Below are 25492 nucleotides of genomic sequence, written 5' to 3'. Positions count from 1 at the left end.
CACGGTGCGGATATATCCATCATTGGCGTCAAAAAGGTTAAACACAACACGGATAAAAGGCTTGAAAAAGTATCCAAATAGTTAACTTTCATATCCACAGAAATTACGCCCATATTCCCGAACGTTTTTAACCCATTTTTTATTGGATATAAAGCTTGGCAAAATAAGCCGCTTCTGGAATAATTTTAATATGTCTACGAGCGACTGGTTATCTAAGAAAGTTGTTATTGTTGTTTAACTTAATTGTTCGATAATTATCGAAGAACAAAACAGGCATGGAGGAAGTTGAAAGTAAAGTATCAAGTATACACAATTTGTTGATCTAGAAAGGCCGGCATATTATATCCTATAGCAGTCCAGAGCCCAATAAAAAGGTCTATAGTACGGTCACGTCTGAAAATATCGATACGGACAAAGTGCCAAAAACATGAAACACTAACTTAATATATGGACAATAAGGTAGTGTATACATATTTTTGTCACTTTTTTCGTATATATATTCTCAGACGTGACTGTACGTGCCATTTACGATGACGCGTGTCTTGACTCGTATTGTAATGTTATTAAAGGTTAGATTTAGCAAATATGTGCGTCATCGTGGATGACATGAACTATAACTATCTTTATTTTGTCAGTACAAAATTGTACACGCATAGGTTCAAAATACTTATATAAGAATTTACGGGTAATGGAGACCGCTGGACTCTAAAAGCCTAAACTAAACGTTTGTCTGATACATTCTCGTGTCCATCATTATGTACTTAATACTCTTGGCAGTTGATGAATGAAAAGTTTTACCCATATAGACGGAGTAAGTCACTATATAAATATGTATATGATAGGGTTGTCGTTGAGATTCAAGATGGCGAAGACGTTTCGAGATTTTTCTTTTTTGTTTTGCTCATTAATGATGTTTAAAGTGTAATAGTGATAGCTTGTGAACTATCGTGGAAGTGTGCAACTAATGAAAAACCCGGCAATTCATCGTGGCTTTTAGTAAAGCTATCTATTTACTAAAAGCAACTACCGAGCAACATCATGCTCTACGAGCACACTTGAAAGTTACTACTGAACAACGACACTTGACTTGACATTGGCAAAATCATCATAGTTGATGGAGGCCATATATTGTAAAAGAAGAAGAAGAACTATATTAATCTTAAGATCTGAAGTCTGTGACTGAATCTGAGAGAATGTAATTGAATCTCAGTGAATCTTAGGTCACATTCTAAGGAGGTTATTTTCTTGGTAGATCACTTTCTCGGGCCCTCACTTTCTTAGGAAATCACTTTCCAAAAACATCACTTCCTGGGGACGTCACTTGTAGCATAGCATTTAACATAATTATTAGTACTTATGTTTTCGTTTGATTGTAATTAATAAACGTATTTTTTATATAAAAAAATACTTATACTTACGCGAAAAATGGATAGTTTATATCGTTATGTACGGTGATGATGATAATTTACCTGGTACATATTTTCCCCACACTTGGATCCAGGGCAGTATTGTGAAGGGCATCGCCCAGAACCAGGTGAACACGATGAGAAGGGACGCCTGTACTTTGTTAATGCGGCCGTCCAGCGGGCAGGATATCGTTCTGGTCGACAACACATGCGTAATTCAATGTTAGAAGTAGCTTCATACTTAATACTCGTACCTATATAGGTCGGTCTTCTAATGAAATAAAATAAAATGTATCTCAACAATGCATTAATACATACATCATACAATCACAAGTTTAACAGAAACAACAAATGACAGCTTTTGTTGGCATTTGACATCTACCCTAAAAAAAATTTGGAGGTTAAAATATGATTAACTATTATAAAATATTTAAGTATATAAATTGATAAGATCATGATTGTCGTCAACGTGATTACGAAGTATTGAAGGTGAATTGGTTTGTTTGCATTATTTGCAATTTCTATTGGACTCCACTTTATAATTAGTTCATTGTACACGTCAGTAAAATAGTAAAAAATGATCTAGGAGGTAATGAGCAGATGAATCGGCTAAGTACGCTCTATTCTTGAAGGTTTGAGGGTCGTATCGGTACAAAAATACCGCGGAATATTTCCCAGTTTAGCTGTGCGAGGCAGGAAGTTTCTGGAGAATCGTACAGTTAAGCACTGCAAACCATCTTAGCGGTAAAGATGGAAATGTTGCGGAGAGCGATGGCGGAACGGTTTTTTTTAATACCACGTCGGTGGCAAACAAGCATACGGTCTGCCTGATGGTAAGCAGTCACCGTAGTCTATGGACGCCGGCAACTCCAGAGGTGTTACATGCGCGCTTTTAAAAACCTGTACACTCCTTTTTTGAAGAACCCCATACTGTAGACCCTCGGGAAAACCTCGGCAGGGAGCTTATTCCGTAGCCGGAGCGTCCGTGGGAGTAAATTCCCTTAGACCATTCAGGTTTTAGAGTGTGAGGATCCTGCCGGACGCCTGGGTAGTTTGAAAATACAGCCAAAATGCCAGAAGAGAAGATGACAGTCTAACTTACTTGTATCTATCAAACGCGATTACAGCGTTCGTAATAGCCACCCCCTATGCCAGACAATGAGCCTAAAGCAGGATAGACGTCGCATCAGAGCCCACAATCCACTGGTAGAAAGAGTTGATGATGAGCAGCGGTATTTCCAGCAACATCATCATGTCAAAAATCGCCGAGTTTGGATTTTTTGCCAGTCAAACATACATAGAGATAAACGTCGAGGCAGGGGAGGGGGTAGTACAGTTTTTACCATCAATAGAAGAGTCTCCTTTTCCAAAGGTGTTTCGCAGATAGAGGAAAATTCACCAGATAACAGTTGCCGGCCTTTAAGACGGGAGTACGCTCTTTTCTTAAAGGTTTGAAGGTCGTATCGGTCCGGGAATACCGCAGGCCATAGTGCTTTTACACAGTTTAGCTGTGCAAGGCAGGAAGTTTCTGGAGAAGACTGCCAACCGTCTAAGTGGTAAAGATGAAAATGTAGTCGCGTAGAGCGATGGCGGAAAGAAGAGACAGGGATACGGTAGGTTGAAGATGAATCAAAATGCTAGAAGAAACGACAGTTCCCTTACTTGTATCTATCAAATGCGATTACAGCGTTCGTAATAGCACCCCCGATGCCAGACAATGAGCCTAAAGCAGCATAGATGTCGCATCCAAGCTGGTAGCCCACAGTCCGCTGGTAGAAGGAGTTGATGATGAGCAGCGGCATTTCCAGCATCATCATCATATCGAAGATCGCCAGGTTTATCACAAACATGTTGCTGGCGCTTCGCAGGGATTTTGAACTGCAACAAAAGTTTTAAATAAGTTATCCGTTCGGTTTATTTGGTAAAACAGTCCTAAATCCTGTATATATATGTATGCATATACTTTATTGTATAGGAATAAAAACACCTTAAACATAGTTACAGAGTAAATTAAATACAACACAAAGGCTATTGTTGTTTCTGTTAGTAGCAAGGTCACTTATAGTGTCACCATCGTAGTACTACCTATCTGTATGCTCGAAAGGATAGACAGAGAGAGGGAGAGAGAGAGAGAGAGATAGTGATATCTATCTATTTTTTCCGTACCTCTGCAATGTATCTTTAGTGCGGCTTCATAACCTCAACGTAAAAGACTAACAAACGTAAAAGCTATATGCATGCCAAGTTTCGTGCTTTCTGCCGGATGAAACCAAACCTCTATACTAAATCGAGCTAAGGCGCCGCACTACTTGAGACAAAATATAACAGTAAAAACGAGAGAGTTGAAACGAAACTGACGAAATCATATGAACCAATGCGTGTTTATTTAATTTATGATTTTACCTAGAGATAGTAAGTATCTTAACTCTTCTTTGCCTTCGAATTCTAAATTCATTTGAGCTTTGTTTCTATTACCCTACTGTTACCAATGACCACATACAATGTACTCTCTGGTATTTCAACGAGGCCAATTTCGTCGATGCGCCAAATACTAAACCGGGATATAATCGACATATTATCGATACACGCCCGTGACGGGCATTTTAGCGACGCGCCCCGCGCCAGGAATATTCTGCAGGCCAATACTTTATGTGTCCACGATCCACGAGGTTATTGTATATTCACGTAAATTTTTAAAAAGTTGACTACCTACACTTTTAGACATCCTTCTTCCTAAAAGTCGTTTTTGAATACTCGTAAGTTGGATAAAAGAAACAAATTTATCCAATGCCGTGATATTCTTCAAAAATTAGCTCTATATTTTTGAAGTTACGACAGCGTATGTATATTATACAAGTATATATTATAGATGCCGTTGCCGTATTCAGGTAAATATTTAATTAATTAATATTTTGGGAACACTCTTTAATTAGTCTTTACACAGATCGATCTAACCCCATACTAAGCCACGATCAGGCTACGAACGTACACTGACATCACAATGATGACCAGAAAGATATCATTTAGTTATTGTGCGTCTCGCTCGCGCCATTATACGTACGGGAAAATATGAGCGAAATGGCTGGATGTACCTCCGTACGCAAATGTAGATAAATACATATTTAGATACATAATAACATCCATAACTCAGGAACAAATATTCGCGACGAACACAAAAGAGACGCCATTACCAGGTTTCAAACCCGGGAAATTGTTTTTACGTCACATGTTACAAGCCAGGCCTATTGCAGTAGACGGAGGCCATTTCCGGAGCGCCGGCAACGTATTGAAGTTTCAGAATGAATGACATTCACGTCGTATTACTGAAAATCTGAAATGGAGGTCAATAGAAATGGTAACAAATCGTCGCCTCAATGGCTTCTACATTCCCAATCCCTAATCCCTCTAATATCGACGCTGGAAAGGAGAAATGTGAGAAACATTTTTAGAGATATTTAGTTATGTTGTTACTTAGCTTGCCGTTGCTAAGCCGTTGATTTTTATTTTTGCAATCATATTAGATTAAACAAAAGCGCTGCATGGTAGCCTAGCGGTAAGAGCGTGCGACTTTCAATCCGGAGGTTGGGGGTTCAAACCCTGGCTCGTACCAAGTTCTTCGGAACTTATATACGATAAATTATTCGATATTTTTCACAGTCGTTTTTCGGTGAAGGAAAACATTGTGAGGAAACCGGACTAATCCCGATAAGGTCTAGCATCCCCTCTGGGTTGGAAGGACAGATGGAAGTCGCTTTCGTAAAAACTAGTGCTTACGCTTACGCCAATTCTTGGGATTTTTTGGCAAGTAAACCCCAGGCTCCCATGAAATGACCGATCGACACAACGCAAAGATGATGAATCACACCGGATCACATACTTTGGCGTTTTTTTAGTAATTACGAAACCAATTTAATTAAATTATTGTTCCCGAATGTAACCCATGAAAAGAGACTCGAGTCTTTTAAAAAACTCCTAAGTACCTAAATCGGCAAATATTCCTTTTAAGCAAGACAATGAAGTCCGCAGGCTACAGTTCCTGCTTACCGTCATGCGTAATGCGAGCCGTACGATTTTTTGCCACTGTCATGGTATAATAAGTTTTTGGCAAAAATTTCATTTTTGGTACAAGCTTTTATCGCTGTCTTTTTTTCCACAGGCAACTAATACTCATCGAGACAATTCTAAAAACCCCAAACACAAATAGGTTGCGTTGTTTTATCACAGAGTTCCTATGGCTAAAACAACGCAACTCCTATCTCCATCTTTAGATAGATCAGCTTGATGGTACCATAATATTGCATTGTCACCCGACTTACATATTTAATGTATGCAAATTTTCAGCTTCATCGGAAACCGGGAAGTGGGTCAAATTTAACTTGCAAGATTCCACCCAGATAAACAAACATACATTGCAAGTCAAATAAAAGCTTGTAAAAACTCGAGTTCTTTGAGAAACAAATGCACAGTCTACGTCAAATATGTTTACACTTTAACACCGTACTCCTTTAGGTATAATAAGGCGAAAGTGTAAAAAAATCTTTGTCCTCGACTGTACATATTTCTAATTTCGCTCCAAACTTTATATTTAGAGCTCTCCGTAAATCCCCAAATTAAGAAATGTCATCAAACTCTTTATCATAAAAAACTTTTCCAACCCAACTTTCCACACGAAACGGACATCAAGCAAACATTTTTAAATAAAATTATCATAATTTTCGTTTCGCTTCAGCTATTGTCTGTATTCGGACGAAACTCGGCGGAATTTTGAATAAAACGAGCAAGATAAATACGATTGCGTATAAAAATATACTTTCGGAACATTGAAAACGTTTTTCGAAGTTGCGAAGAGTAGCGGTTTCCAACTTCGCTCGAGATCTGTCGGGCGGTGTAGTTTCTTTAAATACGAGTATAAGTGTATAGTAAATTGTCACTCAATCCGCTGTATACTAAACGGGTACTTTAACTTAATTCTTTTTATCTTTATGTAAACTATATTCGCTGGCGACTGTATGGGAAGACAGAGGCGTTGAGGTCGGCGGCAGACGGTTAACAAACTTTCGCTTTGCTGACGACATGGTCCTTTTCTCAGCGTCGGCTACAGAACTAAAGCATGCTCCAACAACTGAGCACGGTAAGCTTGGAATCGGACTGCAAATGAACATGTCAAAGACCAAACTAATTACTAAACATCGCCAAACGTGGGATTGAAGTTGACGGCGGCGGAAGAATTGCGTATTTCCATGAGTAGGTACATTTACTTGGGTCAAAGTCTTTTTCCAGGTACGACAAGACGAGGAGGCCGCAAGACGTACCGGAATTTCCTGGAAGAGCTATTGCATGGAGGGCGACCTTCCTATATCGCTGAAACGCAAACTCATGGATATGTGTATTCTTCCGATCCTCACCTACGGCGCTCAGACTTAGCTTTGACTAATGCTCAAAAGCATTCTCTCAAGGTTTGCCAGAGAGTCATGGAGCACAGTATTCTTGGTGTCAAACTAACTGACAGAATCAGAATTTCCATCTTGCGCGACAAAACCAAAGTAGCCAACGTAGCACTGACAGCCGCTAAGCTTAAATGGGACTGGGCTGAACACATCTGCCGTATGCCAAACGACTTGTGGGCCAAGCAAACTACCGAGTGGACACCAAGCAAAAATGAAAATTTAAATGAAAATCTTTATTGGTAACAATTGTTACAGGTCGGTTTTACATAGTGTGCATATACCTTATTAATTATTAAAGTTATCAGACCTTGAAGGAGATGGCAGCACATCTTGGCGTCTTTCGGAAAGATTGACCTAATATTGATTGCTATTCCGCGAGATGCGGGAAGAAAGAAAGGAAGGCCTTAGCTCAGCAGTGGGACACAACAGGCTAAGAAATAAAATAATAAAATATACCTATATATTTTATAAAATTTTGAAGCGATTATTTGCCAAAATATTTACTTTATCAAAAAATGGTTGTTGAAGACCTCCATTCGTTATGAAAGACCTACCCAACGATACCCCACACTACAGGGTTCAAACAAAATCATCTCCACTTTTTGTATAGGGGAGGTACCCTAATTTTTTTTTACTTTTTATTTACCACTTTGTCGGCATTGATTTATATTTGCTTGCCAGCACTAACGATCGCGGAGCAAATCCTCGGAGAGACAGACGGACATGGCGAAACTATAAGGGTTCCTAGTTGATTATTAGGGTTCCTATAAATGACTGGAAACGTGGGAACAGTTCACCCTACATTTTAGAATAAATAATGAATTTAAGGTGACATTCGTATGGCAACTTCAGATGAATTAGAATGGTATTCCACCCGTCCAATTTCTTTGTCCAATGTGCATTGCGTCATCAGCGAGTGCTCTCATTAAGCAAAATTTGAGATGCAAATACACATTAGACCAAGAAATTGGACAGGTGAAATGCCATGCCTACTGTTGTGGCCTGACCCGGGCACTGTCATTGTCAATTTCCTTGATAAAATGAGTGACGTTCGTAGCCACAGTACTGCCTCGATTGGAACGTCCAATCCGTCACTTTATCAAGGATTTTGACAGTCACATCACCCGCTTCAAAGCTACAGAAGCTAATGCAGTCGCCATGCGATTTGTGTAATTATTAATTGTCAAAGAAACACTAATTTTCTGACCTAGTTTATATTCAATGTAATGTACAGCGTGTATTTTTGATATAATTAACACCAAAATTAAACTAGACGTATTTCTCAGTGCTATGAAACGATTCTGAAAGTAAAATTTAAATTTACACTTAACTCCCAAAGCACACATTTGTTTTCAAGCGGCAATGTGTTTGGTACATCGTGATCACTTGCATCAGTAAATGCGACGTTTTTAGTTAAAACAAAGTACCTAATGGTAGCATACTGAATTCTATTATTAAAAGGAAAAATAAAAGTCGTATTTTTTATAAGACCTATGAAAGGGTGTTCATTCAATCTTGTGGTCGCATTCAGCATCGAGGTATTATTCTACGATAAGTTTGAAAAAAAAATCTAGGTGTTTTTTATACAGTTATAAAAACATAAAGTTTTCATCTATTTTATCAACAAACGTCTGAAGCTCCGTATTTTAAAATGTCACGTCAACTTCTTTGAACAACACTCCAAGGATTAAGGACGCAGATTTTAATTCACAGATTGTACATTGTACAAATTTTCTCCTATTGCATGGACGATCATGTGATATACAGTGTGTCCCTAGCCATTGGACAAAGCCAAAATGTACATATGCATTAGGGTATTTAGAACCAGTGTACAAAGTATCATAACAACCGGTGTAGCGGTTTCGAAGAAATTAACAAATTACCATTTTTTACTTTCGAGCAGCCTGTATGTGTTAGTAGCTCCTAAGGTAATATCCTAAAAGAATAGTATGGAACCTTCTTCGATCTTTTTTGATTTACACTTATATGAAACGCAACTTCGAAGGGAATTTGTTCCAAATATTAGTATTCAATTTGCAATAAAGTTTTTATCGAAAGTAGTTTTAAGTTTTGTAGTTACTAGTGTTGAACTTAGGTATATACTCGTAAGTTTAAATGTGATCCCTCTGTATTTTAATCTGTCGGTTGTCCGTTCAGAAACTTAATTAAATCACCGCGCGACTGACGCCCTTTGCAACACTCGATATGATCAAATTGTTCCACATTATTAACCCTGTTGGCTTAACTAATTCCCGGACTTTTGTGAATTCCAGAAGGTTTCTGAACGTCCAGCTGGCAGAGTTTGGGGTTATGCTAATATTATAAAGTTCAGATTGAGGCATAATGATGACTTAAATAAAAAAAAATACTAAAATTATTTGTTGTTTTCAGTACCGTTAATAATATGAGATGGGTGAAGTAATAAAAGTTATATGAAGTCAACTTTTGTGACAAACAATTGATAAGGTCGGACCAAGCTAATTTGGCAGCGATTTTGATAGCCCAGCCTTTGCAAGTGTTAAGTAAAAGTCATAATTTTATAGAAATTTAACGTTTCAAAAATCGCTGCCAACTTATCTTGGTCTGACTCTACCTACTCGTATTAATATATGAACGCAACTTGAAATTTTTGATACCGTATTTAAGTACTAGGTAGGAAGGTTAGTGATTTGAGATGGTTAAAATTTTATAATATAATATTTATACATTTAGGTTTAGTTTTTAATTAGTTATATGTTTAGATATATTTTAGTATGTATTTCCATAATTTATATTGTTTTGGTATTTTAATGAGTCTGAGTATTAGAATCGTAAGCTTTAACGATAGAATTCGGAAAAAAACCGCGTTCAGAAAATGACCTAAATATACAACATTTGTTAGTTTCGCTCCCAGCTGGGCTTTGCTTTAATATTTAATAATCTCATGTTTGGTGAACTTCATTCTATTTTATAAGGTTATACACTTGAATATTAATATCAGTGTTGGCCGAAACGTTAATGTAATTGACAATTAACCATTACAAATTGAGCCGTTAATACAATTGACAATTAACTATTACAAATTGAACCGTTAATGCAATTGACAATTAACTATTACAAATTGAAACGTTAATGCAATTAACCACTAACCATTACAAATTGAACCGTAAACTGTAACCGTCCGTTACTGTTTACGGTTCAATTTGTAATGGTAAATGGTTAATTGCAATTAACGTTCGGGCAACACTGATGAATAATCAGAAAAAACTACTCTAAACTATCTATATAGGGGGGAGGGATCTATTATCCCGACTAATATTATAAATGAGAAAGTAACTCTGTTTGTCTGTAAGCGTGAAGACTCGCTTAAACCCCTGAACCAATTTAGATAAAATTTGGTAAGGAGATAGGTAGTTTGAAGTCCAAGAAAGAGCAAAGGGTAGGTTTTATCAATAATTATCATTATTGAAGACGTGGGCAGAAGCTAGGATCTGAGAGAGCAATGTTTGAGAAAAGGTAGTACCCAAATGTAAATTGAGAACTTTACCGACTATTTTAGGAAGTAACAAAACACCAAGCGGTGGTGGCCGAGTGGATATGATGTCCGACTTTCAATCCGGAGGTCGCGGGTTCAAATCCTGGCTCGTGCCAATGAGTTTTTCGGAACTTATGTACGAAATATCATTTGATATTTACCACTAGCTTTTCGGTGAAGGAAAACATCGTGAGGAAACCTGCAATACATCTGCGAAGAAATTCAAAGGTGTATGTGAAGTCCCCAATCCGCATTGGGCTAGCGTGGGGACTATAGCCCGAGCCCTCTCGCACATGAGAGGAGGCCTGTGCCCAGCAGTGGGACGTATATAGGCTGAATTATTATTATTATTATTATAACAAAACACCACGATTTCCGTAAGAGCCATTACGTAAACAATCCCGGGACTGTCTCCTTCATTACAAAAAGTGATGGTTGAAACATTTAGACAAGTTCCCTGTTTTGAGGCCCACTCGACTGTGTAATAAGTGGGAGTTTGGGCTTGTAAATAAGTGAAAGTGTTTACAGCGCCATTGTTTTCACTGGTGTTTACATGCAATTAAAAATATTGGTATTACATTACAAAATATGCGAATACACTTATATTTGCGGTTACTGCCGTCTCACTGGGATGGGACAGTGTGTTTTGCTCAAATATATTTTGAACTCTAAATTATGAATATTATCTACACGTCTAGCCCCCTCATTCATAAAACTTAGAAACGTCTTACAGTGGTACCTCGGTAACACGAAACTCAAGGGAAACACAACTTCAACCGAGTTTTTGTCTTCACTGCCAAGGGGCGTGTCCTAGGAACAAACTTGTATGACGGTGAACGCATATACAGCGTGTATTTTTGATACGACCACATAATCAAAGGGTAGTTAGTATAGGCTTTAATTAACACACTTACATAGGTTTTATAAATAATGGACGACTTTTTTTTTTATGCAAAATAATTCAGCAAGTAATGTATCATTACTTTGTTTTAACTCAAAACGTCTCTTTAATGACGCGACGTCACAACCGTCACAAGTGATCATGATGTACGAAATAAATTTAAGCTTGAAAAAAAAATGAATTATGCTCTGGTAGTGAAGAATAAACTAAAAATATGTTTCAGAATTGTTTTATAGCACTAAAACCTACGTCTAGTTTAAGTTTGAGGTTATATCAAAAAAATGCGTTGCTGGAAGTGAACGGTCAGTCGTTGGGAACTGTCAAATTTTTGTAATAACTGACAGTGCGATATCGTCCGGCGGCCTGTTAGCCAGTCGTCGGCTTTAAAACTTTACTCATAAAGGCGACAAAACAATACGCCTATTTTTTCGAGTTACAGAGGTTAAATTTAATTTTTCTAGTGATAGAGGTAAAAATAGTACTGGATAGTCGTTCATACCTATCGTTGGTTTCTTCGTGTTAACGAGGTTAAATATTTCGACTTATGGACGTGTTGGTTTTTGAAAAGAAGGGAATTTTATTTCGTGTTGATGAGGATTTCGCCTTATCGAGGTTCGAGTTATCGAGGTTTCACCGTATAAACCTTTGTTAAATATTTGTCTCTTTCCAACAAACGCAAATGTCAAAAAATTGCGGATAGGGATAAAAGATTATAAACGTCTTGTTAAACTTAACAGACGTTTATGAATAACGTCATAAATGTATAGAATAAGTAAGTGCCAGTGCTCGTGCACCATGTCTTGATGTTCTTCGGGAATGTTCCATCCTAGCATGTGAGTACTTACGTGCTAAAGATCCATATGACGATCCCATTGCCCGTGAGCGACATGACCATAAGTATGGTGTAGATAAGCGCCATGCAATAGTGCCAGTACTTGCTGACGGCGGGGAACGCGCGCCAGTGCTCGTGCACCATGTCTTGATGTTCTTCGGGAATGTTCCATCCTAGCATGTGCTCCTCCACCTCTCTGGCTACCCTGGGGAAATAAATAATAAGTGTTCAGAATTGTATGTTAGTGTAAAATGATAGCGTTTCAAATTTTTTGCAGCGGAGGCATTTTAGACAGGGTAAATTTCATCATGAAAACCAAAGTAACTTGAATTATTTATAAAATGAATCAGCTTCTGTGTTCTGACTACGACGTCATATAAATTAAAAATATAGTAAACCGATTAACCGATTTTCATAAAAACATGTCTTAGAATCAGCGCTAGAAAACCTGCTTTTGAAAGAAAAGCGCATCCGAATCGGTTTACCCGTATAAGAGCTATAGTGTCACAGACAGACACACACATAGATAAAACTTATAACAGCCCCCTTTTTTGCTTCGGAGGTCAAAATCAGACGGCGGCGCGCGGTGTCCGGTGACATTTTTCGTTTCGCTGCTGAGCATAAACCTCTGCATATACGTGATATACTTAAGTACGTAAAACAAAAGAAAATGGGTTGATGTTCATACGTATGGTGATTTAAGAGTTTTGTTATGTTGCACTTTTTTATAGGGTCGGATTGACTGCGACATTGAATTCACGCGCCGCACTACACAGTCAAACCTTGGAGCAATTTTCAAGAGAGGAAAACCATTTTAAAGATTCTTAATTTTATGTTGAAAGGAAGCAAGCTCCCCTAAAATGGCCGGATTTTTGGCTCAATTAGTTTAATAAAGACCAAGAAAAAATGATTGAAGCGGTTTTAATTAAACGACAGCGAAGCCTCAAAGCCCTCTCGAAGCACGAGAATATTAGGCGCGATATTTCAAAGGGACATATAGGATGTGGAAATGTAACCATCAATCAAGTCACAGGGACGCTCAAACTAGACAAAGGAAACTGAACTTTGTGAGGTTTGAAATAGAGATGGGAGTGGTCTGTAAGGAAGTTTCCAATAGATTACGGTTACGGGTTATGGACTGCCATTTGTCACTAACAATAGCAGTGATAATTGTCGATTGAGACGGATACGGTACGGATGTTTAGGTTAGGTATAGAAACAGTTGAGGAAGGGTTATGGATGAGCTACTTATTCTTAAATAACTACAAGAACACTTTCTACTATTTGAAATGTTTTTAAAAGTACCGTTGATCTGCTTAGTATAGTTTTATCACTACAAGAAATGTTTTTTGATAAAAAAAATATTTTGTCAGACAACATTTGACATACTTAAGCAATATTTACGCTAATGCAATGCTCACCAAGGCACGATGCTTACTGTTGCTACAGTAGAAAACTTTAGGGGATATTTTGCCATTTTCAAAATAATCACGCTTCCGAAGTTATCCCTATTCAATACATATTTTTAATAAAAAAATGCCAAAGGGAAGAATGATACTAACATTTTCAATGGATACGCCATAGGCCCGATCAGGTCCGTGTAGTTGGAAGCCATTTTGCACACGAACTTAAAACAAAATGGCCGACTATGAAATTTACACTATGAGTACCAATCTCAACATTTGTGATTTAAAAATGTAAAAATAAATACTGGTTTAAGACGAAGTGAGTAGTCCGACCTGGGTCGCTTCTCACTTGTGCGGTTTGTTCGTGACGGCCACTTTTATATGAAGCAAATAGTGCGTGTCAGTTAATTCCTTAATTGAATAAAATAAAGCTGCTTGTCTATTTGGTGAAGCATGAATTACATCAATGCCGGTCAGAAGTTCTCAAACTGTGAAGTTAACGTGATTTAAATTAGCGAAAAGGATCTCTGAAAAAAAAATACATTAATATGAATGGTTTTTATATTTTTGACAGAAATTTTAAGTTATATTTACAGATTTTGGTCGGTTGGATACTCGTCCCTAAATTACGTCTAATTGTAACATTCGGTACCAAAGATTTAGTTTTTCATTGACAAGCAAGAGTAGAGTTTCTGGGTAAGCGCACGCGGTAGACCATGGACACTTGCAAACTAGTCAGAGTCTCAACGAGAGTCTTTCTGGACCTCTAGATGGTGAGGTAAAAAAACAGCCTAATAAATAATTCAGCATTTCGTTGATTTACGTTCTCATTTTACCTATAAATTGACCATCTAAAGCTTTTGACCTTAAAACAATTGACCTTTAAAGATAGTTACATAATTTTTACTTCATTCAACTAGACCCTAATCACGTCCGCAGGCCACAAAATGTTTGAAAGCAGCTAGATTTGTTCAGTACACTTGGTTGAGGACGGCGCCCATTAGCATTCAGCGCGCGTTGACACATACGCTGGTAACGCCTAAATACCACACCACATAAATATTTTGGCTAAATTCTATGATTGGTGAATATTTTGTAGCACTATTGCGACGCTTTTATTATACTGTATATTATAAGATAAGTATAATACAACATTCTGCAAATTGCATTGTAGAAATATGAATTTTGGAACACAAATCCCTTACAAGTACCCCTATTAACTACCTATTAATTTTTTATTTAACATTATATCATTAAAAGAAAAATATACATAAAGAAAAAAGGCAAGGGTTGGAGTTCTCGCTAAAGAGTTACTTTTCCAGAGAACCTTTTATTTTGATGAAAAAGATTTATATTAATTCTTTATTTAATAAACGAAGATTTATTGAGGAAAACGAGTATTAGGAGCCTGTTTTATTGAAGTGTGCGTTAATTAGGTCAGTTCCTGTTAATCGGGAAGTACCTATGCGAGTTTTAATAACTCTTTTTCCAAATATATCATCGCTGAATCAAAATGTAAAATAGGTACCTATGTCATTTTTAAGGTAAAAACACTAAATCTCAAGTCGTAAAACGGAAAGTTATCGTTTTTTCCAAAACCCTTCAAATGCTCTTTACATAACGATGAAACGATTCCGTGTAACCTGATCCATTAGACACAAAAATACCGACGTTACTACTTTCTTGTGTGCCGTTCCCCATTCCCATCTGATCCAAACGGCTCCACAGTGCGTCTCCATTACGCGATTGTGAATTGTGAAGAGGTTGAATCTCGCTCCACGCAACGTGTTCCGCATTCGCGCGAGATATACACCGAGAATGAATTGTATACCTACTTATTTACCTACTTAAAGTTATCGGTGTATAAGGACCCTCACTTTTCTTTAGGGTCGTAAGTCCAAAATAATTATTGAATAGGTAAAAATCTTTACAGTACATATGGTACTACTTTACCGCACTAGTGCGATAATTAGCACATTACGCAATAATATTGAAAATTTAAAGGGCCATATGTATTGTAAAAAGTTGTACGATACATGTGCGAATAGATAATTCGCAACTCGTGTCGATTTAAAACACTCCCTCCGGTCGTGTTTTAATTTATCGCCACTAGTTTCGAATTTCCTATTTTTCGCACTTGTATCGGTAATGTACTATTCTACACCTAACGAGAACACAATACAATATTCACAAGGTATAGCCTTATCGTGCGTTATAGTGAGAGACAGAGAAATCGTTCTATACTGGAACTTAAAAAAAAACCCAGAACTTAAGAATGACTTAAAAATAATATACTTTATTTACAATAACAATGTACATAATGGATATATACAGATGATTGCTATAACTAGCTTATATATAAAATAGGCCCTTAAGGCCTTTTTTTTTTTCCTCGTTATATCGCAATACTGATACGTTGTGCGAGAAAGCCGCCAGCTCTTCGGTCACCAATTACGTCAACCAGACGTTTCGCGATTTCTCCAAAAAACTTGTGCGCGCTGGGACCCCATGGACCTAGAGTTTCAACGCCAAATGGTACAAAATGGTACACAATGACTTATGCTAAAACGGCCAGGGTCTGGGCCCAGGAATCCGACAACGTGATGTTTTTTATAGAAAATGAGGTGTTTGATGCTTCGTCGTCCGTTTTAGCGTGAGTCATCCTGAACAAGTTTAGTAGAAGCTGTTCAAAAGCTGTCACTAAAATGCATACTGTCATATTTGTTAAGTTTAATTTAAAGAGTCATATTAATTAAGAGGGAAGTACGCTCGTCCGTCCATACAAAAAGAGAAAACGTTTTTCCACTTCTAAATATTTTCATTCGCCATGATTTTTTAGTATGTTATTGACACAATTAAAAACTAGGTTTATATAGGTTTTCATTTTTTTTCAAAATTTGTAAAAAAAACCTTTTTTTTTGTTTAAAAGCGAAACCTATAAACCTAGAATTTATAACGCTGAAGCGATCTACATCAAAATCAAAGTGAATCGTTATTTAAGATGTACTTTTTGGAAAACATTTTCTCCCTAATTGGAATTTCATAGAAAAAATGCCGTTATTTCGCTAAGATCGCAAAGCCATTCTTTCCACTTAAGTTATAAGAGCAATAATCAAGATTTGCTAGCTGTACGTCCAATATAATGCCATAAATAAGCACTCAACCTAAGGAAACTTTTCCTTTACCAAGACTTTACCTTAGGTGGCTTAGGTAAATAATGATTACTAATTTATCAGCCTTCACTTTCGCGAAAACGTCAAGGTCCCGACTCAAAGAATATAACCTCAGATTTGGAGAGAATTGATCGCTACAGGGAATTCATGATAAGGTATAGTCGGCATCATACGTAACGATCCGACTTCGCGTCAAAAGTATACCATTCTCTATAGATTGTGTCATTCACATCGTGGATGACACGAATTATAACCACTTAACAAAAATATATTATTTATCTCTCCCTTAGTGTTTATATAGTACATAGTTATTTTTACTCTGTGGCTGACATGCTGCTGTCATATTTAGCTATGTTTCGGTTAATTTTATATATAACTTTAGAAAAACATCCTGATAAAATAAAGAGTACACTTAAGAAAGCACTGATTAAATGAATTAATTTTGTTACAAATAGTATTTTTTTTTTTTTTTTTTATACTACGTCGGTGGCAAACAAGCATACGGCCTGCCTGATGGTAAGCAGTATCCGTAGCCTATGTACGCCTGCAACTCCAGAGGAGTTACATGCGCGTTGCCGACCTTAACCCCCTCCCACCCTCGTTGAGCTCTGGCAACCTTACTCACCGGCAGGAACACAACACTATGAGTAGGGTCTAGTGTTATTTGGCTGCGATTTTCTGTAAGGTGGAGGTACTTCCCCAGTTGGGCTCTGCTCTAGATCTGGAATGACATCCGCTGTGCTGTGCCCTACCACACAGAGCGAGATGACATTCACAATGCCCATACCTCTCTTAATTTAATAACATGTAAACACTAACTGCCAACAGGACTAATTATATACTTAGTTAAGGCTAAACTTAGTTAACACAATCTCCGAATATAGAGATTATAACTGAGTGCAGACTGTACCTCAACAAAAACTGAAATAAACAGATTAAAAATAAAAATAAAAATTAATTAATTAATTATATATTTATATGAATGTTTATGTATGTCTATTTGTATTTCTTATAAGTGTATGTTTATTCACTGTAATTGTGTGTGTGAATGTAGGCTTCATAACGGTTTAGCAACACCTACTTTTTCGATTAACTTCTCTATTTCCGCTACCCAAAGGTTGTCTGGAAGAGATCTCTTTTTAGCGATAAGACCGCCTGTTGTCTGCCTCTACATTTAATCAATTGTTTATTTTTCTTATATCTTTTTACTGAGGTGTGCCAATAAAGAGTATTTCTATCTATCTATATGTAGAATAATTAGACTGCAGCAATTACTTTTCATCGCGAACTGAACACTGAAAAAAGAAATTAACCGAACTCATTAATTAAAATAATAACTGAAATTAAGTATGTAATAAATAAGCAAATGTTGCTCAATATCCTAAAACCGATTCTGTAACAGGGTGACTACGTAGCCAACGTGCCAATTGTTTACGCGTCGTAGCGTATCGTAGTCATCTCTCTCTATAACTCTTCCATAATAGTGCGACAGAGACAGTTGCGTTTAGTTCGCAACGGAGCGTAAACCATTGGCAAGTTGGCTACTTATCCTGGTAACACAAAATCCGCAAGTCACAATTTTTGTGTAAGTAGTAACAAAATATGTTTGTTACTGGCAAATATTTATTTCAATATAGAAATGTATTTCTTGAAAAGTGTTCCAGGGAGACAGACATTTTTGACGCGTTGTTTCAATTGTTTCATACGCTCCTATAGATTGACTGTCCTAACAGTATAACTCTTATCATATCCATTGATAGTCCTTATGTCTTTGTAATAAGGTTTACGAATCGTAAATAGTTGACTGTCTATACTATGGCTCTTGGGTACGTCGATTTTAGGTTAGGCGGGGCAATGCGATGTGAATTTAGGTTGTTGGAAATGAAAAGGCTTGATCGAAGAGTATTTCGGTCCTGTGCTATAACCGCGAAAATCGAATTTCGTCAATTGCGGGCATTTTTCTCTGTCACTCTAATTACGTCTTAAGTAAGTAAGTAAATATTTTTTATTGCACCAACAATTATACATTTTACATACATGTAAAACTACAAATGAATAATAGTCTTAGTAAGAGTAAAAGAGAAAGATCCCCGCAATATGCGATTTTCGGTTTTCGCGATAGGCCCCTTGCCTCGCACCTAGATTAAGGCATGGAGCGTAGTATCAACTCGAAAAAAAAATTGTTTTGTTTATATAATATATTTTCTCGTTGGGTGGACGACATTCGGATGATTGCGGGTCACTTCTGGATGAGATTGGCTCTGGATCGGGATAAGTGGTGTGCTGGAAGAGAGGCCTATGCGCAGCAGTGGGCCATAAAAGGCTGATATGATGATGATGATGAATATATTCTCGCGAAATCGTTGCAATAGTCAAATAAATATCCTGAGGTCCAAAATATTTTTTGATTTATAATTAATAGTTTCTAACACTTACATATCTTATGTATTTCAAAAAAGAAAACATATATCCTAGTAAACTGTAAACGTTTAATAAATAATCCAACAGTCGTCTGTAATCATAGATTATTGAACTTATTAATAAGCTTATTTATAAGATAGGAACCTAGATTAAATAAATATCCGCGAAACGTGATACGTTATTGAGAGGGAATACCAAAATGTACGTAAGAAATATCAAAACTATTAACATTTTATGCTAAATGGGTAGCACATGTGTTTTAGTGTCCTCACTAGTTTCTGGGGCTGTGTTTAGACCATAATAATCTGATCTTGATTTGACATTTCTCTCAGCTATCAATCTATTTCATGCGGAGGTAAGTTAGTCCCGCAGTTATGTGTCAATATCAACTGATATATATACATAGAAAACATCCATGACTTAGGAACAAATATCTGTGTTCATCACACAAATAAATTCCCTTACCGGCTTCATAGGCCCACTAGGTCGTCAAATTAAATTATATTTTATTCTAGCATTCCTGTGTTGCGATCAAAATCAGATTGTTAAAGTTGGAATTAGGCCCCCGGGACCACTTAAGTATGAAAACAAATGAAACGTTTAAAGTGCGCTCGTTTGCATTAATCTGCACTTCCGCGTACAAATCCTGGACCATGGACTATCTGGGTCACTTTTAACAAAATACTTGTGGTCTGTAACTGTAACTGGGGCATTTTATTTAAAGTTGTGGTTTTCTTTTTTACCTTTTTATCTTGTATATTTTTTATACCTTTAAACGAGAAATTCTTGTATAATTATATATTTCGGGGATATCGGAAGCCGCTCTCGGTTGTGATGAAATCTACTATACGTGGGTTTTCGGGGGCGATAAATCGATCTACCTATGAGACCTATATCTGGGAAAACGCGCATTTTTCAGTTGTTATATGTATTCCGAGCAACTCTCGGTCTCTAAGATATTGTTGTTTAAACTACGCGCTCTTTTGATTTAAGAGGGAAAATATATATAATGCAAGATTTTTGTTACGTTTCCATTACCATTTTTCATAGACTTTGTATGACGGTAACAGACTGGAAGGATCGAAAAACGTATAGATACCTAGTAGGTATGGGTACTCGTATTTTTCCTGTTAGTAGTAAAAATAACATCAAAATTCCCAAATTTATAAAAAGTGTTAATATAATGGTTGTACGAAAATGACCTTCTCAGTCTATACAAAAAAAAATCCTTACTTTATGATTTATCGAGTTAATTTGTGGAGATAACCTTACACAAATGTAGAATTTCTGTTTTGCTCTATGGTTGACTGGTAGAGAATGCCTTAAGGCATTAAGGCCGCCATTAGTACTTATTTTTATTGTGCAATAAATAAATAATAAATGTACCGGGCTCCTAACTGAGCTCAGTATGTAGTAGGTACAGTCAACATAAATAGTGAGATGAAACTACGCTGCAAAAGTATGTGCCACCCTGGGATACTTTATCAAAGAGGAATAAATCTGCAAAGTTTGTTCATAAGTATCTGTTACAATTTAATTGTTGTACATTTAGAGAGATATTCTCTCTTTGTTAAGGGTCCCCAGCAAGCTCGGTTCTCCATACAAATACAAATATGTATATTTATTTTGCTTAAATATGTGGTACAAATGATGGTATAAAAATATATCGTGGTCACACACATTCCACCAGAAACTTGCATGCAAAATTATTACAAAAAGTACCTTAACACATTCGCTGCGTTACGGGAAGCATTTGGCCGTATTTGACTTTCCGCCGGTGCGGCAGCTATCTGCGCTTGTCTTACACTCGGTGCGGCGGTGGTTTTTTATGTTCCCGTGTGAGTAAGACAAAGATGACTATACTCCCGATATTCTCACTGCAAGTATATTCCATTTGAAAATAAAAAATGTACGGGAAATATTTTTGCGTAACGCACTGAAAGATTTTTTTTTGTATGGTGCGGCACGGGTACTATTTGTCCGTACCCCATCACCCCGTACCGCACTGAAAGGCGGGTACATAGCCCTCAGATTGGTCATAGTACTGCGCATTGTTCACGTTTCCGCGTCGATACGACATTGTATTCATGCGATAATTCAAGATTAGTTTAGTATATAGAAAATTAGTTAATCTAACAGTGCGGCCCCTGTTTATAATTATATGAAAATGAATAATATTTGTTTTGATTAAGTACAGACACGATGACGATACTTAATATTTTGTCGATTACAAAAGTCATTATCGATTCTTTAGTATCCCATCACTAGTGTTATATACGGCCTGTGCGGCAAGGGAAATATATTCCCTTAAAACTAAGGGTTTTGAAAAATACCTATATCTTTTGGAATTTTATCCAGATCCACGGGCGACGGCAGCTGTATATACGGCCTGTGCGGCAAGGGAAATATATTCCCTTAAAACTAAGGGTTTTGAAAAATACCTATATCTTTTGGAATTTTATCCAGATCCACGGGCGACGGCAGCTGTATATACACAAGGATGTCGTGTATTGACCAGAATGATTTTTATTTCAAATCGATTATATTCCAGGCCTATAGGGACCTAAAAAGTCAGGACATGGTACGGGAAAATGTAGGTCGTGCCGCAAATCTGGCTTTCTCTATACGGGAAGTATATGACTCGTAAAGCACTGTCAGTACGTTTGGGTTTACCGCTGCCGCACCGAATGTGTTAATATAAAGAAGCATACATTGGTACGCATTTAGAGTCTAGTATTACAAACGTAGTTACGCTCTCATTTTAAAACGTCTCGCTAGATTGCGCTGAAGCTTTGTACTTTGAATAGGATAAAGTATATCTAGGTCTGTAATTAGTTTATGTAGCCTCAGATACGATTTAAGATTTTCATACAAAATTTGTTTTAGCTCTATTTCGTTTGTTTTATAAGGTGAAGCAATATAAACTATTTACAGGTCTAGATATACTACATATCATTGTATGTGCAACGTTTCATTAGAATCCAACACGTAGTTTTAAAATGAGAAGGAAACTGCGCTTGTATGGGAAGATGAAATTCGGCCGAGCCTGCTGCGGACTCTTAAGGCGTAGTCTGATCCACTTGTTTCAGTGACTGTACTTGACGAAGATATAGTTACACACTTATTATAAATAAACACTTAATATGATATTCAAATTCTCGTAGCTACTCATCATCATCATCTCCTAGCCGTTTCGACCACAGCGACTGCGTTCTACCGCTGAGAGCGTCGCTGGTGCGCTCTCAGGTGACTGATATAGCCAATTTTTGCAGCAAATGTACGACCACACTCGTTGCAAGTCAGCACCCCTCCGACATAATTATAAAGTATGGCCGCAGGTGGTCTGGCCTTCAGCTCGTCGCGCTTAGCGTCGAGTTCTGTGAGCCGCCTGGCTTCAAATAGCTACTAATATGGCGTAGCTACTAATATATACGTAAAGGCTTATGTATGTATGTCACTTTATTGCACATACATAAACGGGTTAATATAAAAAAGACAAAACAAAACAAAAAAAGTAATCAGGCTTCGATGACATTCAATTTGCACGTCACCATGATATACGATTTTTCAATGATTTGTTAGATGAGTTTCCCAAACGCAGTTATTCCTTGCAGCTAATTTTCTTTTCGCATTTTTTCCCGAAAGCGATTATCCTAAACACTTTTTTTCTCTGCAGCTTATTTTTACAGTCGCTTTGCTTCTGATTCCGATTTTTTTTGTCTGAATTTTAACCTGCAGTTAATTTTTCCTCTGCAGCTTATTTTTACAGTCGCTTTGCTTCTGTTTCTGATATTTTTTTGTCTGAATTTTAACCTGCAGTTAATTTTTCCTCTGCAGCTTATTTTTACAGTCGCTTTGCTTCTGTTTCTGATATTTTTTTGTCTGAATTTTAACCTGCAGTTAATTTTTCCTCTGCAGCTTATTTTTACAGTCGCTTTGCTTCTGTTTCTGATATTTTTTTGTCTGAATTTTAACCTGCAGTTAAATTTTCCTCTGCAGCTTATTTTTACAGTCGCTTTGCTTCTGTTTCTGATATTTTTTTTGTCTGACTTTTAACCTGCAGTTAATTTATAAATTATTTTTGTTTCGTTTTGTGTTTTTTTCTGTTTTTTCACCCGTAGCCATATTTCCTAATAGTTTTCTCACTGTTCCGTTTTTTCGTCTTGTCGTGTTATTTTAATGTCCGCGGCCAGCTACCAGAGGGGTGAAGGGGGGGGGGATATATTATATATAATTTGAAAAAAGTCGAATTTGTATTTATGTAAAAATAATCATAATATTTAAAAAAAATTGTGTAGCACCCATATTAATCTTTTAATGTAAGGTACACTCGGCTAATTCCGAAAATCGGGATATTCTGAAAATTACTAATATCACTAATATTCTACTAAACGCGGCTACATTATTTGCTCAGATTAGTGAGCGAGTGAAAAATTCCCGCTTTTTTGACATATCTTATTTATCTGCAATATATATAATAGATTTATCTTTATTTTTTATGAAATCTGTTTTTTGCTCCTAATTATTACAATAATAAAATAAAACCGGCCAAGAGCATGTCGGGCCATGCTCAGTGTAGGGTTCCGTAGTTACTCTTCCGTCACAATAAGCTAAACTGGAGCTTAAAGTATAGTAAATTGTTAACCAAGGGATTAAACCTTTCACCCGAGTTAAACAAATAGGCAAATTTGCATAATCAGTACCTAATTAAAGTAAGTCTTTTTACTATGAAGGGAAAACTTTTTGTGATAACTCAAAAACAGCTAAACTGATCATATCCGCTATAGTTTTCATTTAATGTCTTTTTTAAGCTCTACTTCCAAGATTTTTTTCATATTTTTTGGACCTATGGTTCAAATTTAGAGGGGGGGACACATTTTTTTTTCTTTAGGAGCAATTATCTCCGAATATATTCACTTTATCAAGAAATGTTTGTTGAAGACCCCTATTAGTTTTGAAAGACCTTTCCAACGATATCCCACACTGTAGGGTTGAAGCAAAAAAAAAAAGTTCATCCCCACCCTAAGTATAGGGGAGGTACCCTAAAAAAAAATTTTTTTAGATTTTATTGTACGACTTTGTCGGCTTTATTGATTTATATATCCATGCCAAATTTCAGCTTTCTAGCACTAACGACCACGGAGCAAAGCCTCGGACAGACAGACAGACAGACAGACAGACGGACATGGCGAAACTATGAGGGTTCCTAGTTGACTACGGAACCCTAAAAACGCGTTTGTAAATAAATTCGAGCATGTTAAAAATTGTTTTAGGGAAATATTGCGAGCAACAAATATACTACAGAGTAATAAAACGAATGTAAAAAAACGCGTTTGTAAACAAATTCAAGCAAGTAAAAAATTCGTTTTGGAAAATATTGCGAGCAAAAAACTATACTACAGAGTAATAAAACGAAAGTGAAAAAATGCGTTTGTGAACAAATGCGATCATAAAAGTCGCTACCGAGAAATAGTAAGACAGGGAAATTAAAAAAGTGGGAAAATTTGCGACTGTGAATAACGGCGAAAAGAAAATTAGCTGCAAGGAATAACTGCGTTTGGGAAACTCATCTAACAAATCTTTTCTGTCGGTCACGTGACCTGACGCGAGTTTAACATTTTTTCCCCATCACAAAAAGTGCACAGCGCTGCTAAAGAAATTTCCACTTAAAAAAAAAGTATGTACACAGGCGAACATATCCCTAAAAGGGATCTCTTCCAGCTAACCTTTGAGAAAATCCGAAAGGATCAAACACTAACAGGAGAAAGACAAGTCAATATTAACAGTAGCGATATGAGAATTTTCCTGCTTTTTACGAAAATAAATGTCCTCAGCGTGAATTGGAACTCAGGAACTCGGTATCCCAGCGTCGTAGTGTTAAGCATAAGCGTCAGGGCTACAGAGGCCGTTGAACTTATAGCCTCTTCGTAATACAGTCTGAAATATTTTGTATTCCTAGGGGAATAGACGTTGGTATAATATGGCTTTCGTCAAACAGACATGTAATACGTCCATCGCCTCTCTGGCGCCACGCTTCATGAACGCTGCCATAGATCTTAGGAACGGGGGTATTAGGTTTCTATGTAGAAATACTAACCGGCACGTGCGTAACTTGTCGATACGAGTCAAGGCTCGCGTTGTCGTAATTGATACAATCTATACGCGGCTCGTAGCATTCTACGAGGCCACCAGCTACGCTGCTACGAGACCTTGAGGCCAAGTCAAACTTAGATTTTAACGCGACAAAAACAGTTGTCAACTTTTCACTAAAGCAGACACGTTTTGTATATAGATTTTCGTACATTGACCTAGATCATGATGCCGGTTGTCAATGTCACTGTGCGAGTTTGACAGCAATATAATCAGTGTTGGCCGAAACGTTAATGCAATTG

At 37.0% G+C, this 25492-nt stretch overlaps 1 protein-coding gene and 1 long non-coding RNA gene across 2 annotated transcripts in view; both read right to left on the bottom strand.

The window, feature by feature from the left end:
- The window catches only part of LOC133523808 (opsin-3), a 62331-nt gene extending 48460 nt beyond the window's left edge, over nucleotides 1-13871 (bottom strand). Inside the window, exons 1-4 of the mRNA XM_061859546.1 lie at nucleotides 13663-13871; nucleotides 12114-12305; nucleotides 3069-3284; nucleotides 1470-1600 (exon numbers count right to left, since the gene is read on the bottom strand). Coding sequence (XP_061715530.1) covers nucleotides 1470-1600; nucleotides 3069-3284; nucleotides 12114-12305; nucleotides 13663-13715 — 592 coding nt within the window. The 5' untranslated portion in view covers nucleotides 13716-13871. The remainder of the gene's footprint in view (nucleotides 1-1469; nucleotides 1601-3068; nucleotides 3285-12113; nucleotides 12306-13662) is intronic.
- Nucleotides 13872-22832: 8961 nt separating this feature from the next.
- LOC133523180 (uncharacterized) lies at nucleotides 22833-24674 on the bottom strand. The gene is made up of 2 exons (XR_009800198.1): nucleotides 24564-24674; nucleotides 22833-23075 (listed from the first exon to the last, which is right to left on the bottom strand). It is a non-coding gene; the product is annotated as an uncharacterized LOC133523180 (long non-coding RNA).
- Between the last annotated feature and the right edge of the window lie 818 nt (nucleotides 24675-25492).

Source organism: Cydia pomonella, chromosome 12 (genome assembly GCF_033807575.1).
Source record: "Cydia pomonella isolate Wapato2018A chromosome 12, ilCydPomo1, whole genome shotgun sequence".
In the NCBI taxonomy this organism is placed as follows: domain Eukaryota; kingdom Metazoa; phylum Arthropoda; class Insecta; order Lepidoptera; family Tortricidae; genus Cydia; species Cydia pomonella.
The sequence above is the reverse complement of the archived record's forward strand: the minus strand, read 5'-3'. Positions and strand labels throughout refer to the sequence as shown.